General features: G+C 46.4%; 1 protein-coding gene across 1 annotated transcript in view; it reads left to right on the forward strand.

Moving 5' to 3' along the window:
- PTDSS1 (phosphatidylserine synthase 1) overlaps positions 1-17453 on the forward strand; it is a 73920-nt gene that overhangs the window by 50741 nt on the left and 5726 nt on the right. The window contains exon 10 of the mRNA XM_017875286.1: positions 8323-8422. Within this exon, the coding sequence (XP_017730775.1) occupies positions 8323-8422 (100 nt within the window). The remainder of the gene's footprint in view (positions 1-8322; positions 8423-17453) is intronic.

A 17453-nucleotide genomic window follows, 5' to 3' on the forward strand; every position in this document is an offset into this window, starting at 1 on the left:
GTGTGTGTGTGTGTGTGTGTGTGTGTGTGTGTGTGTTGTGTGTTTCCAGCTGTCGTCTAGATTCTGAAGGGTGACATAGTTTTAAAGGCTAAAATGTTGATACTCAGGTTAGATTTAGGAAGGTTCCTCCTGACCCCTAGAAGACTAAGGGCCATTGTCATTTGTTTCTCATAAGTTCTGTGTTGTAAGCTTGATTTTCATATCCAAAGTGGTTGCAGCGTAAAGGGTGATAAGATGGATTTGGTTTCCTTTGTTCATGATATAGCAGGAGGGAGGATTCACACATCTCCCAGATTTCTGACAGAGCAGAGGCAGCGCTCCCGCTTCTTGTGTGAGGGCCCTGTGTCCTGGAAGAAGGGATGTGGGCCACTCCTTCTAAAGGATTGTCCAAGGAGGAAATGGGCTTTCCTGCATTTGGACTCTTCTCTCCCACTCACACATTCTTTCCACGTGCATTTCACTTTCATATTTAAAAGTCTTTAGCAAGGTCTTATTATTCTGCTGTGGAGTAGATTTCTTTTTCCACAGAATTGTATCGATTTACGTGTTGAGGAAAATAGGTGGGTCAGAGAGAGAGGTCGTGTTATGACAAGTTTCTTTCTAATTGGACAACCATAAAACACCATCCACACAGAGGGCGAAATGGCAAAGGTAAACTCCACTATGGCAGCTCATGCTTGTAATCTTAGCAGTCTAGGAGGCTGAGGGGGAGGATCACTTGAGGCCAGGAGTTTGAGACCAGCCTGGGTAACATAGTGAGACATTGTCTCCACAAAAAGTGTTTTAAGTCGGCCAGGCATCATGGCACATGCCTGTAGTCTGTGACTCTGGAGGCTGAGGCAGAAGGATCACTTGAACCCAGGAAGTCAAGGCTGCAGTGAGCTATGATTGTGCCTCTGCACTCCCACCCGGATGACAGAGCAAGACCTTGTCTCTCTCTCTCTCTCTTTTTTTTTTAAGAAAAAAAAAAAAGGAAAAAAGTAAACTATGCCGAAGAGTGATAAACACTGCCCCAGAAAGTTGTGGCTTGTTTGAAAGTGATTAAAATATAGTGAAATGCAAAGGAGGGATCATTGGGCTAACTTAACTTAGTGTGCTTTACTGAGAATTGAGAACTCCCGGAACAGTGTGATATCAAGATTGATGAATCTTGTGAGAACCAGTGAGCTGTGCTGAAAAATAATAAAGCCCTCCTCATAAATCACACCCAGTGGATCCTCCTGTGAGCGTGAACAACCGTGAGAGCTGCCCCCTGCACGGTCCACACTACCAGCTAGGGAAGGTGAAACAGGAACTACAACCTCCCGCTCTCCTGACCCCGGAGGCCACCCACTTCCTTCCTCTGCCCCAGCTCTATCTCCCCGACATTTTGTCATTATTTCCTCTCCTATCAAAACAGAAAACACTTAAGTGTGTGGTTTCCTTTAATCACTAGTAGCTGCTTTATAGCTTTCTTTTCACTAATTTTGGAATGATCTCAGACTTTGGTAAGGTGGAGAAATGAGAGGGAGCAGTGCCCTAAATAGTGACTTTCTGAATGTTGCCTTTTGGGAGGTGGAAGGGGAAAGGCAAAGGTCAAATAGGACTACCCGCCTGGGGTTCTTTCCCAGCACTCCAACCTTTTTCTCCTGAAGAGGGTACTTTCTCTTCTATAAAGATGCTATCCTCAAAATGGTTTTATGAATTACTTGCTGTTGTAGCTAAATACATGTCATCCCTAACAGTTGTGCCATAGACTGAGCTTTTAAACCTTTTATACGAAAGGTGTTGCACTCAGCAAAGAGAGGGCGCCATCCAGCAAGGGAATGGGATCCCTAACAGGGAGAAAGCAGCCACATGGAAAGGTGGGCTCTTTCTCTGTTTAGATATCACATGGTATTCCTTCAGCTCGGTGGGAGTTTTGGGGCCAGACTGATGTGAACAAATTCCCCAGGTATGGGGTTTATGTCATCTTTGTCTTGTCCCCACTCCACCCCAATTAGAATTGAGCTTCTCTGCCTCAAAAAGAGTATTGGCCCAGTTTAAATAGAAGCAGTGTTTTTTCACCCGGTCCTAGGAGGAAGGTGGCCAAGGGTCTGCTGGAACAGCAGTGCACAGTTGGCTTTTCCTTCTCCTGGGAGTGCATGGGGTGGACCCTCACGGGAGAGTGAGCCTACCCTGCCTGAGGGCCCAGGACTGCATCCTGCCTCCCAGAGGCAGCCAGAGCTGCTCCTCACCTGACCAGTTTCCTCGCTGCCTGTTATCCCACCTCTGCTAATGTGTCCATCACAATAAGATCCCACCTCTGCTAATGTGTCCATCACAATAAGTTCCCACCTCTGCTGCTCTCCAAGGTCAGCTCCAAACCAGCCAGTCCTTTCCCCATCCTCTTCTCAGATCTTCTGTACAGTATCTGCCTTCTTGAAACTGTCCTCTTCCCTCTGCAACTTCTGTCCTGGATTTCCTCTCACTTTTCTCTTTTCGATCCCCTTTGTTGACTTCCCGTTCTACCCCTCTCTCCTCCTTACAATTTTTCATAATTGTGCTTTTGTTCTGTTGTTCTTCCAGGCCCATAGTTCAGGCTTTCTTTCTTTTTAAATTTTATTTCTTTTGAGACAGGGTCTTGCTGTGTTGTCCAGGCTGGAGTTGAGTGTCAGTGATCACAGCTCACTGCAGCCTTGACCTTCCAGGCTCAAGCAGTCCTCCCACGTCAGCCTCCCAGGTAGCTGGGACTATAGGCATGCACCACAATGTCCAGCTAATTATATTTTAGTTTTTGTAGAGACAGGGTTTCACCATGTTGCCCAGGCTGGTCTTGAACTCCTGGGCTCAAGCAGTCCTCCCACCTTGACCTCTCAAAGTGCTGGGATTACAGGCATGGGCCACTACCCAGCCCAGACTGTCTGTCTAAAGGGTAGATGCAGCTATGAGCATGAGCTTCCTTCTAGGAAGAGGGAGCAAACACAGGGCAACAGGTGTCAGGAGGGGGGGTCCCTTCCCAGCACAAGGGCATCACCACCATCCTGCTGGTATAGCTTTATAGCCAGTTCCCCTTCTCCTCATGACTGTGTCTGTTCATCCTCCCTGTATCTTGCCACACCCCATCCCCTGCACTCAAGTACACCTCCACTGACATCTCAGAAGCTCTGACAGTAGTTACAAAGCTTTTTTTTTTTTTTAGCAGCTGACCCGCTGTGTTCAAGTGGCATCTTGCCCCAAATCCTACTAAGTATCTAAACGACTAAGCAGAACAGTTCTGGGTTTGCCACCCAAGACCCACTTCTCCCCTCCCCTCCTTGCCCCGGGGATTCTTTGGAAGTTAGAAAGTTCAGAGGAGCACAGTAGGAATTGTTTCTATTGTTTATGCCACACTTAGCTCTTGCTTCCTCCAAAAAGGTGTCTTTGCCCCCGCTAATCAGAACTAGAAGCTCACTCCTGAACTTGGAGAACGCTTCGTGTCATCCTGTGTGATTGTGTGGTCATTGAGCTAACATGGATACACGTCTACATCCATGTTATTGGAGGCCGGCCCCTGGCTGCCAGGAGAGGGGCTCACCCACCCTCTGAGCCGTCCAGGGACTGCTTGTGCAGCCGTGGAGCAGTGCGTGTGCGATGCAGCAGCCAGGTGCCCGGCCTCCATGTCCCTGGCATTGCTGTGGCATCCTCAGAATCCACGTGCAGTCTTGTTGGGAAGCCAAAAACTCCTCTTCTGCTTCTCAAGTTTGACTCACACACACTAGCCTAGAGCTTTCATCCCCCAGATTCCTACAACAACCCTGCTACCATGCCTGCTTCACTCAGCTCACCGAAGAGCTCCTGACTGTGGGCTCTGCATTAATATCATCTTTTTTCCCACCTTGTGGAGCTGGCTCCACAAATCGGGGGTGCTGGGAGTATGTGCGCAAGTAACCAGCCCTAGGTCAGGAATCTCTAGTGCCTGCTCCCAGCAGAAGCACCTCAGGCTGCCCAAATGTTTATTTACCTTTTAACCTTGCTAAATCAAGATACAGGATGGTGGATGGCACCAAAGGGAATGGAGGCCCTGACTGAATTCCATTAAGTCACAATTTGGCCACCTAGCTTATCCTGGGAAAGTTCAAAGAGATTTAAAGTTGAACTGAGTAAAGGGACCTATTGCTGAGCTGTGCGGAGGAACCCCCAGCCCCTCTGGGGGTGAGGAGGTAGGAGGAGGTAGGTGGTCTCGCACTGGTAGGCTTAATACAGGCTCCCACTGTGCTCAAGCCTTGGGCCTCAGCCCTAAACTAGCCACCCTCTGAGTCTTGGTAGAAAAGTAATGTTAGCCTTCTGGAAAGATGCTATTAATTAGGACTCCCTCTAGTGGGCCAGAGGTAATGGTGGGGGCAGTTGCTGGTGGTTACAGGAGCCCATGTGATCGTTGGGTTCTCACCACTTCTCACCATCTCCACAGCCCCAACCTGAGTCCCCGTGTCTGGATGAGTGCAGTAGCCTCCCTGCTTCTGCTCTTGTCTTCTCACACAGTTCTGTTCAGTCAGCAGAAGATTTTCGAATATTCATCACCATGCTGTTCACAATAGCAAAGACATGGAACCCACCTAGGTGCGCATCAGTGGTGGACTGGATAAAGCAAATGTGGTACACAGACACCATGGAGTAATAGCCATAAAAAAGAATGAGATCATGTCCTTTGTAGCAACATGGGTGCAGCTGGAGGCCATAATCCTAAGCAGGAACAAAAACCAAATACAGCATATTCTAACTTAAAAGTGGGAGCTAAACATTGAGTACACATGGACATAAACATCAGTGTAATAGACACTGCTCACTACTAGGGAGGGAGGAAGCAAGGCATGGGTGGGAAAACTACTTGCTGGGTACTATGCTCACTACCTGGGTCCAATATACATTATATTGGACACATGTAGCACATGTAGAATGCTGTAATGTGCCTGTAATCCAAGCACTTTGGGAGGCCAAGGCGGGCGAATCACGAGGTCAGGAGGTCGAGACTATCCTGGCCAACATAGTGAAACCCTTTCTCTACTAAAAATACAAAAAATTAGCCAGGTGTGGTGGCATGTGCCTGTAGTTCCAGCTACTCGGGAGGCTGAGGCAGGAGAATCTCTTGAACCCAGGAGGCAGAGGTTGTAGTGAGCTGAGATTGCACCACTGCACTCCAGCCTGGGCGACAGAGTGAGACTCTGTCTCAAAAAAATAAAATAAAATTACATATATATATGGAGAGAGAGAGAGAGAAAAAAAACCATGTTAAACCCTCTGCTCTAGACCCTCTAGGATACCCTCAGACTAAAAGCCAAGCCTAAGGGTGGCCTTCTATGTCCCTGTTATCCTGACCTCAACTCAGCCCTTTTCCCTGATTCCTGGCCCTTCCTTGTGCCTTTCCCATGCCCAGGCCTCAGTCCGGGACTCTCCACATTTACATAATCCCATAGCCGACCCTCTCACCTCCTCCTAGCCACCTTCTCATGAGATGTGCCCACACACACGGACAATGGCTTAGCTAAGACTCCTCAGCACATTGAAGCAAATCATATCCTAAAGTCGCTAACTCAAAAGCACTGGTCTTCAGAAAAAACTTCAGGTTGGCCAGGCGCAGTGGCTCATACCTGTAATCCTAGCACTTTGGGAAGCTGAGGTGGGTGGATCACTTGAGCTCAGGAGTTCAAGACCAATCGGGGTAACATGGCAAAACCATGTCTCTACAAAAATACAAACATTAGCTGGGCGTGGTGTCGTGAGCCTGTAATCCCAGCTACTTGGGAGGTAGAAGAATTGTTTGAGCCTGGGAGGTGGAGGTTGCCGTGAGTCGAGATCATGCCACAGCATTCCAGCCTGGGCAACAGAGTCAGGGACAGTCTCAAAAAATTAAAAAAACAAAAAAATAAAAATAAAAATAAAGTTCAGGTCATTATGAAGCCAATGATTGGGTTCTGGCCAGTATTTTCTTAAAATGAAATAGAATAGAAAAATATCAGAATAAGGATGCAAATTGTCTTATGAAGCTTTTGTTTCAGTGAGTGATTGTGTGTGTGTGTGTGTGCGCTCCTGTATACTGAATCACAGTGAAAATTGTGTTTCTTGCCATGGTTCTTAATGGGTCTTAGATCACAAAAGTTTGAGAAACACAGCTTTAGTAGGCCAATCAGCATGCTTTTAAAAGGGGCCTGAGGCTGGCTCATGCCTGTAATCCCAGCACTTCGGGAGGCTGAGGTGGATGGATCATTTGAGGTGAGGAGTTCCTGACCAGCCTGGCCAACATGGTGAAACCCTGCCTCTACTAAAAATACAAAAATTAGCTGGGTGTAGTGGCACGCACCTGTAGTCCCAGCTACTCAGGAGGCTGAGGCAGTAGAATCACTTGAACCAGGGAGGCAGAGGTTGCAGTGAGCCGAGATTGTGCCATTGCACTCCAGCCTGGGCGACAGAGCGAGACTCCATTAAAAAAAAAAAAGTAGGGGCCCTCAAGTCTAGTTGAATATTCAGAAATCTTTCATAATAAACTCAGGGTGTTCTGTCTGGCTTATGGGTAGGTAATCACACTTATGTCCTGGGCTCAACACTCCCAGCATAGGAGTTCTTCAGGAAGTCCCAACCAAAGATAAAATCATCCTTTTTATGTCTCCTCACTGCACAGGCTGGAATACCAAACATGTAACTGCCACGTAGCCTCTTAATCACAGTCTAGACTTCAGAAGTACAGTGAAAAAACCTGGCTTCCTCCACTGAAATGATGCTTTCTCACATGTGATACGTTTTGTGGAGCAGCGCTTTAAAGATTCAAGCCAACCACTCTTAAACCTTATTTGGTTTGGGCTAGGGGAAAAGATAGCCCCAGACTCTCTAAAGACACATTCAGGAGACTTTCTGTTGATTTTTCTGCTCTGCTGACGTGGTTCTAACTCCAGGCATTCAGGCCTTCAGCTGTTTAGAGCCATCTGCACTGTTGATGATGGCAGTGACCACTGTGTCTGCCAGCAAGCTGGGGTGCCAAAGGCCTTCTTAGCCCTTCTTGCCTTTTTTTTTTTTTTTTTTTTTTGAGACAAAGCCCCACTCTGTTGCCCAGGCTGGAGCGCAGTGGTGCCATCTTGGCTCACCACAGCCTCCACTTCCCAGGCTCAAGTGATTCTCCTGCCTCAGCCTCCCGAATAGCTGGGACTACAGGTTTGTGCCACCACGCCTGGCTAATTTTTGTATTGTTGGCAGAGATGGGGTTTTACCATCTTGGTCAGGCTGGTCTTGAACTCCTGACTTCAAGTGATCCGCCCGCCTCAGCCTCCCAAAGTGCTGGGATTACAGGTGTGAGCCACCATGCCCTGCCCCTTCTTGCCTTTTTAGAAAACATCTGTGTGAGTACACCATTCCTGGAATGTCCAGATCTTATCTTGAGCAAGGAATGCATAAAATGGACTTGTCTGAAATCACTATTCTTATGCTGCCTGGGATCTCATTGCCAACTATGTCAGCCTCACCTCATCCATTCTTACCTCCAAGTCCTGAACCTTTAGAAAAGCCCAATTTTTATAGCCATAAATGAAGATACAGAACACAAGAGTGGCTTTTTTAATGCCTTAAAGGGGAAATATGAAGTGCGTGGCATTTCCTTAAAACAAAAAATTGTATTTAGCACAGTCTTTTACATATCAAGAGAAGGTAAAGGGTTTATATTGTCACCAAAAACAGGGGCTATTTAATCTGGAAATTCTTAGAAGGCAGGGAAGGAATGTGATTAATGCCTTCAAATTATTGAAAGACTCCCTTGGAAGGGTCAAACTCACCCTGTGTGGCAGCCAGCTAGCCTCTTAATCACAGTCTAGACTTCAGAAGTACAGTAAAAAAGCCTTCAGGGTTCCTCCACTGAAATGATGCTTTCTTACCTGTGACATGCTAGGGCAATGTCAGGACCCAGGGTAGGAGGTATAGGAGGCAGATACCAGCCTGAGACAGAGAAAAACTTTCTAACTGCTAAAGAGTTTGACCAGAAAAATAAGCCATCTTGCAAAGGTAGTAGGTTCCCTGTGCCTGAGAGGGTTCCAGCAGAGGCGGCGTGATCACCCACCCTTATGGCAATGGAGGGGCTGAGTTAGGTGATGCCAGCGCCCCTAGCTATTAACATTTATGAGTCATGATTTTGGTCTGGGAAGAAGGCAGAGGTGAAAAATTCTTTATTATTTCCGAAGTAAATGCCTTCGGAACAGTGTTATTTTGTGGGGTACCTGCTACCAGTGTTTGGGGCAGAAATCACGTGATGAGTTGAACTTTTTGATTCAATCATGCATATTTTGGATAATGTGCATACTCTGGTAAGATGGATTAATACTTAACCTCTGTTCTCTGTCTGATTAGGGTCATTGGTTTCCTGGAGGCCATTGTTTGCATAAAATTTGGACAAGATCTCTTCTCTAAGACCCAAATACTCTATGTTGTGCTTTGGCTTCTTTGCGTGGTAAGTCATTGCATTTTACCCAAAGGCATTAGCTAAACTCTCATAGTATTGCTTTAAACAGAGGGGGAAGAAAAACCCTCTTGCGTATCAAAGTTCCTTAGAATTTCATAAAAAGATGTTCTGTTGTAATTGTCTGAGAATGGCCACCAGCCTAATTTCAAGAATAAGACACATCTACACAGTATCTGAAATGAGTCACCTGAGCAGGTTACAGTCCAATGCCCTCGTCAGGTATACCCCACGTGCATTTACTTCATTCATGGGAATCTGTCTACACGGGCTACACATTCAGGGACTGCCATGAAGGGACAAGGAAGATCACAGTGCACTTTGCTTTCTCATCATCATGACGTATACATCTTAACATACATATCGTTGCACATGGATTTATATATAAAAGGACATATGGTGATTCATAGGCAATAAAATATGTTTTGGAAGATAATTCAATCCTGCAATTTCTGCCTTCCGGGCCCATGTTATAACCCAAGTCTGGATATAACCTTCCACTCTGAAGGGAAGAGCCCGGAGGGACGCCGGCCTGAGCCCTGGTTCTTTTGCCCTGAGGCTCTTCCCTCACCTTTCAAATGAAGTAAGATAGTACCCAGTTACACATTTTGTGACTGCCATTCTTCATTTAAATATTTGAAGTTATTATTTTGAAGAAAAGTTCTTATTTTATATTTAAGCTTAAGATTTTTCACTTAGCCTAGAAAATGTATGGGGCTTTCTAAATAATCATAGGACATTTCAGCCATGTGCAAGTAGAGAGAATAGATGGCCCCTCATGAACCCATCAGTTATTAACTCAGGGCCAATTGTGTTTCCTCTTATGTTGTACTCACGGCCCCAACCCCTAACTTATTTTGGAACTAATCCACCTTTAATATTTCAGGATGGATCACTAAAAGCAGCTCAGGATGCTTTTTAGGTTTAATGCAACCATTCTACCATTATCATATCTGAAAAAGAATTAACAGTAATTCCTTAATATCATCAAGTACCTAATCAGTGTTCAAATTACTAACTTTTTCTTAAAGCTTGTATTTGCTTAACAATGTATTTGAATCCACATTCACCCATCGTGATTGGTTGGCATGCCTTTTAAGTCTCTTAATCCATAGGTTTTCCTTCTATGGGTAACCCTCTTTCCCTCGTAATTTATCAGTTGAAGAAAGCAGCTCTTTTGTCCTATAGATTTTCCCACAGTCTAGATTTTACTTATTTTTATCCTATCTTGTAATTTAACATATGTCTTTGTCCTCTGTATTTTCTGTAAGTCGGTAATTGGATCTAGAGGCTTAATCACATTTGGGTCTAATTTTTTCTTTTCTTTTCTCTTTTTTGGCAAGACTAACCTTTGTATTTTTAATGTGTCTTTTATCGCCTTTAATGGGATCTATTTTTAGGGTTACTTGCTAGAAATCCTAACTGTGCCAAGGCACAGTGAGCCTGTTCTGTCCTGTTTCATCTTGAACAATAGAAGGGAATAATGATCTCCTTTGTATTTAAACTACAGAATTAATGCCCAAGTATATTTTTCCATGTCGGTGACACTAAATGTAAGGAATTGGTTAGGGAAATGTGTCAGAAGTGCCCAGAGATTTTCACCGTGCTTCTCTCGGATGTATCTCTGGCCTGTGCACCTCAAGTCTGAATTGTAATAGGACCTGACTGCAGGGGGCAGAGGTGGGTGCCGTCTTCACTGGGTACCAGAGAACCACCTGCCCACAGGGAGGGTAAGATAGGCAGTACTCCCAAGACAAGACAGACAACCCTCCTCACCACAGCAAATCACAGACCTCCCAGCTGCCTCCCGACCACTGCCCCCCAGGCAGCAGTGACCAGAAAGGTCTTCTCAGGCCATCTACCCAGGCGGTCCTCTCTGGTCCCTGTCTTAGTCCATTTTCTGTTGCTACAACAGAATACCATGGGCTTGGTAGTTTACAGAGAAATTAAATCACAGTACTTTATTTGGCTCACGGTTCTAACAGCTGAGAAGTCCAAGAGCATGGTACCAGTATCTGGCAAGGGTCACCCCATGATGGAAGGGCAGAAGGTGGAAGTGAGCATGTAAGACAGCAGGAGGTGGGCTGGACTCACCCTTCTTATCAGGAACCCATTCTCACAATCACTAACACACTCCTGTGATAACAATCCCACTCCTGCAATAATAGCATCAATCCATTTATGGGGTGTACTCCTCATGATCTAATCATGTTTTAAAGGCCCCATCTCCCAATATTATTACATTGACAGCTAAGTTTCAACATGAGTTTTGGCAGGGACATTCGAGCCATAGCATTCCACCCCTCACCCCTGCTTCTAACTTACAAAATACATTGATTTCATGCTAGTGGTCCCAAAAGTCTTAACTTGGCCCAGCACCAACTCCAAAGTTCAGAGTCTCATCTAAATCAGATATGAGTGACAGTCAAGGCACAATTCATCCTGAGGTGAATTAATCCCACATGGACACCACCACAGTTTCTGGCCTATACCTTCCAGAGTGGTAGCCCAAGCCACACCAAGGTCCACTTGAGCCACAGCCAAGTAGAACTATGCCAGCCATGAGTGTGTGAAATCAAACAGGTCATCTACTTCCACAATACAATAGTGGGACAGGCATAGGATAGACATTGCAAATCCAGAAGGGAGAAATAGGCAAGAAGAAAGGGATAAGCAGTCCCAAGTAAGTCCAGAACCCAACAGGGAAACATTACATCTTAAAGCTGGAGAACAATCTCCTTTGACTCCATGTTCTGCATCCTGGCCTGGGGCAGGAGTTGGGCCCCCAGGCCCGGCAGCTCCACCCCTGTGGCTGTGCAGGGTTCGGCCTGTGCTTCAGTTCTTCCAGGCAGGAGTTGCACACTGGCGACCCTACAGTTCTGTGGTGTTGGGGATGACCCTGCTGCCACTGCTCCTCTCTGGTGGCTCCAACCCCACATTTCTCTTTGGCATTGCCCTAGTAGTGACTTTCTGCAGTGGCACTGCCCCTGTGGCGGGTTTTTGCCTAGTCTTCTAGGTAGTTCGCTGCATCCTTTGAAATCTAGGTGGAGGAAGCCATGTCCACAGCTCTTGGATTTTGCATACCTGCAGAATTAACACCGCATGGACACCACCACGGTTTATAGCTTATCCCTCCCAGAATGGTAGCCCAAGCCATACCAAGGCCCACTTGAGCCACAGCTAAGGCAGCCAAGGAGCGCTCTGCTAGAATGTGGGAGTAGAGTCCCTAGGTAGCCCTGGTCAGTGAGCCCGTGGAGGGCTCCCCAGGCCTGTAACCAAAAACCATTCTGCCCTCTTAGAGCTCTGGGTCTGTGATGGGAGGGGCAGCCTTGAAGATCTCTGAAATGCTTTTGCTTTCAGGGGTCTTCCTCCCATTTTCTTGATGAATAGCACCTGGTTTCTTTTTTCCCGTGGTAATCTCTTTAAGAGTCATGTGGCCTTACCCTTAGTGTTTGGAATATGCTTCTTCACTCTTTACATGGCCAGGCTTTGAATATTCCAGATTATTCCATTCTGCTTCCCTTTTAATTATAAATTATCTTTAAGTCATTTATTTCCTCTCGAATTTCATTGTATGCAGTCAGAAGTAGCCACACAGTAGCCCGAATGCTTTGCTGCTTGGCTGTCTTCCACCAGATATCCTAGTTCATTGCTCTTAGGTTGCACATTCCAGAAAACCTTCAGGCATGGACACAATTCAGCCAGCGTCTTTGCTACTATATGACAAGGATGCCCTTTACTGCGCTTTCCAATCCTTGCTCCTCATTTCCATTTGAAACCTCATCAGAATGGCCTTGAAACTGTTCATATTGCTACCAGCATTCTGGTCATGAACACTTAAGTAATCTCTAAGAAGACTGAGGCTTTCCCTCTTTTCTTCTGAGCTGTCACCAGGATCACCCTTAATGCTCCCTTTACAGCAATACAGGCTTTTTCTAGCCTGTGCCTCCAAATTCTTTCAGCCTCTACCCATTAGCCAGTTCAAAAACTGCTTCCACATTTTCAAATATTTGTTACAGTAACCACCCCCACTTTTTGGTACCAATTTTCTGTCTTAGTCCATTTTCTGTTGCTATAACAGAATACTGCAGACTGGGTAATTTCTAAAGAAAAGAAGTTTATTCCACTCACGGTTTTGGAGGTTGGGAAGTCCAAAAGCATGGCACTGGCATCCAGTGAGGTCATCCATGGTGGAAGGGCAGAAGGTAGAAACAAGTGCACCAGACAGAGAGGGAAGTGCCAAACTCATGCTTTTTATCAGGAACCCACTCCCAAGATAACAGCCTGAATCCATTCATGAGGGCTTTACCCTCATGACCTATCACCTCTTAAAGGCCCCACCTCCTAATACTGTTAAGTTGGCAGTTAAGTTTCAAGGAGAGTTTTGGCAAGGACATTCAAACCATAGCAGTCACCCAGACTGTAGGGACCCCTCTAATTTCTCTTTAAGTTTTAGAGACTTTCTGTTACTTATTTGACACTTAGAATATATCTCCTTACATGGGTAGCCTTTGTGTCTGTGTGATTGTAACTTATTGAGGACATGCACCATTTCTTATGTTCCCATTGACCTCTGCTTCACTTGGTGCAGACCTCTTAGTCCGGGCTTCATTCACAGACAGTTGCTGAGTGCTCCTCCGTGCTGTGCCTGGGGCTCTAGCCACACAGATAGATGACGATGATACGATTTACTGATGCCTACTATATGCCAGAGACTATTCTAAGCACTTTCATGAATTCCACATTTGATCTTCACACTTTGAGGGAAGGTATTTTCTTAACCCTCTTTTATAGATGAGGAAACGAAGGCACAAAGAAGCTCACTAACTTGCCCAAGGTCACATAGATAGTTAAGTGGCAGAACCAGGACTCAAACCCAGACATTCTCTCTAGGGAACTGCTGTTCATCACTGCCCTCCAAGGATCTGTGAGTTCAGATGGCAATTAGACATGCAAATTAATTAAGTTAATATGTGATAAATACTATAAAAGATGGTGTGCATAAGGCTAAAGGATACTTAGAGCAGCAGACATGCTGGGGGTTAGTGAAGACTCCTTGGTGATATGTGAGCAGGATTTTTAAGGGTTGCAGTGCATGGCTGGCTTTCCCCCAACCTCTCAGGCCCCAGCTAAAAACCTGGAGGCTGCTTCCTGTCCTCCATCACTCTTCAAATCAGCAAGTCACCAAGCTCTGTTAATCCGACAGTGTAGCTGAACTCCATCTCCTCTCCATTCCCACTGCCCCTGCGGCTGTCAGAGCACCCATTTTCGTGCCGTTCTGCCCTCCAAATCCATTCTCCTTACTGCTGTCAAAATGATCTTCCAGATTCAGAACTCAGTCTCTTTACCCTGCTAAGAACCATTCTCTCTGGTTGGGGGCTTGAGAGGGCATAATAACACAATCTTTTTCCCCACCTGAGTTAAAAAATAAGTAAGAGATAAGCAAGATAGAGGAAAGATATGGGGATCAGAGTAGCGTCTTCATTACTGAGAATTCACCTTTTCTAGGAAATGCTGGCTTCTTTAGAGTCACCAGTCAAGGTGTGACTCCTCCCCAGGGAAGGAGTGAGGGGTGGAGGGAAGCGGTGAAGCTTCCTCCACACAGGAAGAAACTTCAAGAAGGAAGAAGGCTCCCAACATGAAACCTCCCAGTGAATTATGCAATCTGCTCGTGTGTTCAGGAACTTCATAGTGGGAGCATGCCATCACATCTGCCCATGTGTACTCTATTCTCAGGCTGCGCTTGTCTGCTGGTAGTTACCTAAACAAGTCATCCTTTCAGACGTCTTTTGCCCTTCTCATGCTGTTTTCTCCGCCTGATCTGAAAGACTTTCCCTGCCTTATCTACGTGGTGAAACTTATACTCCAAAACCAACTTAAACATATGCCCCCCATGAAATATGCTCTGACTTCCAAGGCAAGTAGATAGCTCCCTCCTTGGGACCAGTAGCGCTTTGTATGTAACTCTCAGTTCTAACCCCAGTGCAGTGGAATTTGTTTTGTTTCTATCTGTCTTCTCCACACTGCACTCCTTGCTCAGAAAGAATAAGTTGAGTCATCCTTTTGGCCCCACTGTCTCAAGCACAGTGCCTGGTGCATAGGAAGCACTCGGCAGCTTTGTGGAGAATAAAGGAATGAGTTCAAGAGACAAAGACTTGCGACATACAGGTGACCGGTGGCTGGGGGACAAACATACAAAGACAGGAAGCTGTGAGAGTGCCCAGCGGCTCACACAGGTGGTGACCTGTTTGAGGAGTGACAGTGAAGAGAATGAGTTGGATGAAGAGTAGGACAGGGCCCCCAGCTCAGGAAGGGCTTTGTGCGGTTGTAGTTGGAGTCCCAGTGATTTTTAAGTGGAGAAACAATGTGGTCTGATCTGTGTCTCATGGAGAAACACCATGGAGGCTGGGAGAGTCTAGAGGGAAGATGGGTTGGGGGCAGGAGGTGCAGTCAGAGGTGCTGCCAGGCCTACTTGACAAGTAACCGAAGCTGAACCAAGGCAGAGGCATTGAAGATGCAGAGGAAGGGCTGGATCTGAGAGTTGTTTAAGGAATCTGCTCAACAGGATGCCGTTCCTCTTGTGATAGCTGGGAGGCACTTGAGTGCCACGCCAAAGGTTCTAATTAGTGCCACTGGGTGGCCACCAGTGTTAGTGACAGATTGGAGGATATAGGAGAAGCCCATTGAAAGGAGGAGGTGAATTTGGTTCAGGGGATTTGGGTTTGAGGAACCTTTAGAATTTACAGGTGGAAGTGTCCTGTTTGATGGGAAATTCTAATCTATCAGTAACACTGGAAAGATTTATTTCCACGTTGGTGGAAATAAAATACTTGGGAGGAGCCCATGTGGAGGGCGTGGTTGGAGTCCTGGAATTAGGTTATGAGCTCGGGAAACATGCCTCTGGGAGAGGAGCTAACTGAGGCTGGGATTCCTTAATAAGAGGTCAGGCCGGGGACGATGAGCAGGATTTTGAAGACAAGCAGAATCTCTGATTAGACTTACCAGTGATGAGACATGAGAGAGGGACCTGGCCTGAAAAGAGGCCCTGAGACGGGATGATTAGGGGTCTCCACTGCCTCCCTTTAAAGAGCAGAAACAAGGTCCTGGCACTTTTTAAAATATTCCTGACCTTTATTATAAAGAGCAAGATTGATCTCAGACTTAGGAGTAGAGACGAACATTATTAAATAAGAGAGCTTCAAGTTACACTATGACTTCTGCACCACTCAGAGAAGCAAAGCCCCTAATTACTCCCCTGGCCTGGTAAGAGAACGCACACGGAGGAGGTTGAGATTAATGCAGAAGCAAAGATCCCGGGTGCTGGTTAGTAAGCTTTTCCAGGAGCATGGTTGTCTGCTCGGCTGTCATTAATTTGAATGCTCATTACCATAATGTAGATAGAAGCCAAGCTGGGGTCCTGCGCCCTCGTTGCCGCCAGCCCCCGTGGTCCTGGACAGCCTGGCTGTCATCCCATGTAGTTTCTTCTCGCTCCCCCGCCCTTTCTTTAAACGACGTGTGCAATTGCTATTTTAAATCTGAGCCTTGACATTTTCAGTGGGTACGTACCTAGATTTCCACAGGTGTGATTGCAACCTGTAAATTACCGGCTTCCGTTTCCTGGGACAAGTGTAAAATGGGCCTCTTTGTACGCAGGTGAAGTAGATTTGGCAATCACAACAGACCCTCTGTGTGACGTTTGTGATGATAAGCACCTGTCGTTCTCCACTTGCCTGCCGTTTGCCGCTGGAGGGAGCGGCAGCTGCCACTGCTTGTCCTATTGGGCCTGGGGCTGGGGAAGGGAAGAGTCACGCGTGCCTGCCCTCTGGTGGTCAGAGTTTGCAATGACACTTCTAGTGGAGGGACCCGCCTCCCCACAGCCCTCTGGTTTGGGGAGGTGGAACCTAACCCCCCTACCCCCTGTGTGAAACCCAGAATGTCCTGTTTTGCTCTTTGTAAGGTGCCTAACGCATACACAGGCTTACACTCTGCAAATCATTTCTAGTCCTTCCCACTCTTTCCATGCCATGAAAATGATACACTTAACGTTAGTATATATAAGAAATCTGGGCAAGCATTAGAGTATGTTAAAGGTTGGAAGTCATTTTCACTTTGTAGTTTTAATGTATTCATTCGTGGCCTAATTTTTTGATGGATATGAGCTTTTTAAAAAATCCCTTTGGGAGGCCGAGGCAGGCGGATCACGAGGTCAGGAGATCGAGACCATCCTGGTAGAGATGAAAAACCCCGTCTCTACTAAAAACTAGCCGGGCGTGGTGGCGGGCGCCTGTAGTCCCAGCTACTCGGAGGCTGAGGCAGGAGAATGGCATGACCCGGGAGGCGGAGCTTGCAGTGAACCGAAATTGCGCCACTGCACTCCAGCTTGGGCGACAGAGCGAGACTCTGTCTCAAAAAAAAAAAAATCCCTAATCTGTAGGTATATGCCAGTTTGCACGAGGGTTTAATAGGAAATGAACCAGTGGCGTTGCTTGTGCTTCTCATTCTGTCTCCACACTGCCACTGTTCCTGCTTCCACGTAACTGGCACGGAAGAGGATGGCTAGCCGGAGTGTTGCTCCCCTTTCTTTTTTGGAACTAAGATGGCACTGTGTATCCGGCAGCTACCAGGAAATGTCGCTGATAAAGGAACTGGGCCAAAGCTAGACTGCAAGCTGCCATGATGAGAATTCACAGCCCCTGCCTTCCCACCCTACCACCAGACTGTGGCCGTGAAGAGGGGAAGTTGCTGCTGTTCACTGTTCCCATGATGCTTTTCGTCCTCAGGGATGGATACATGGATGGAGAAATAAAGCTATATAGGCATAAAGCCAGTATTTGTATCAATAGCCATCCCTTAAACTCAGATCCAGGGGTTTCAAGAGACCTGAGTTCCAGCTCCAATGTTCACCTCTCTGAGCTTTCATTCTTCTTTTGGAAAATGAGAGGCAATGGAGTTAATGGTCTCTGAGGTGACCTTTTGGATCTAAAGTTATGATTCTTAGAACTAAAATTATTTCCTTGAGAAG

This window comes from Rhinopithecus bieti, unplaced genomic scaffold (genome assembly GCF_001698545.2).
Source record: "Rhinopithecus bieti isolate Rb0 unplaced genomic scaffold, ASM169854v2 scaffold_8760, whole genome shotgun sequence".
NCBI lineage: Eukaryota > Metazoa > Chordata > Mammalia > Primates > Cercopithecidae > Rhinopithecus > Rhinopithecus bieti.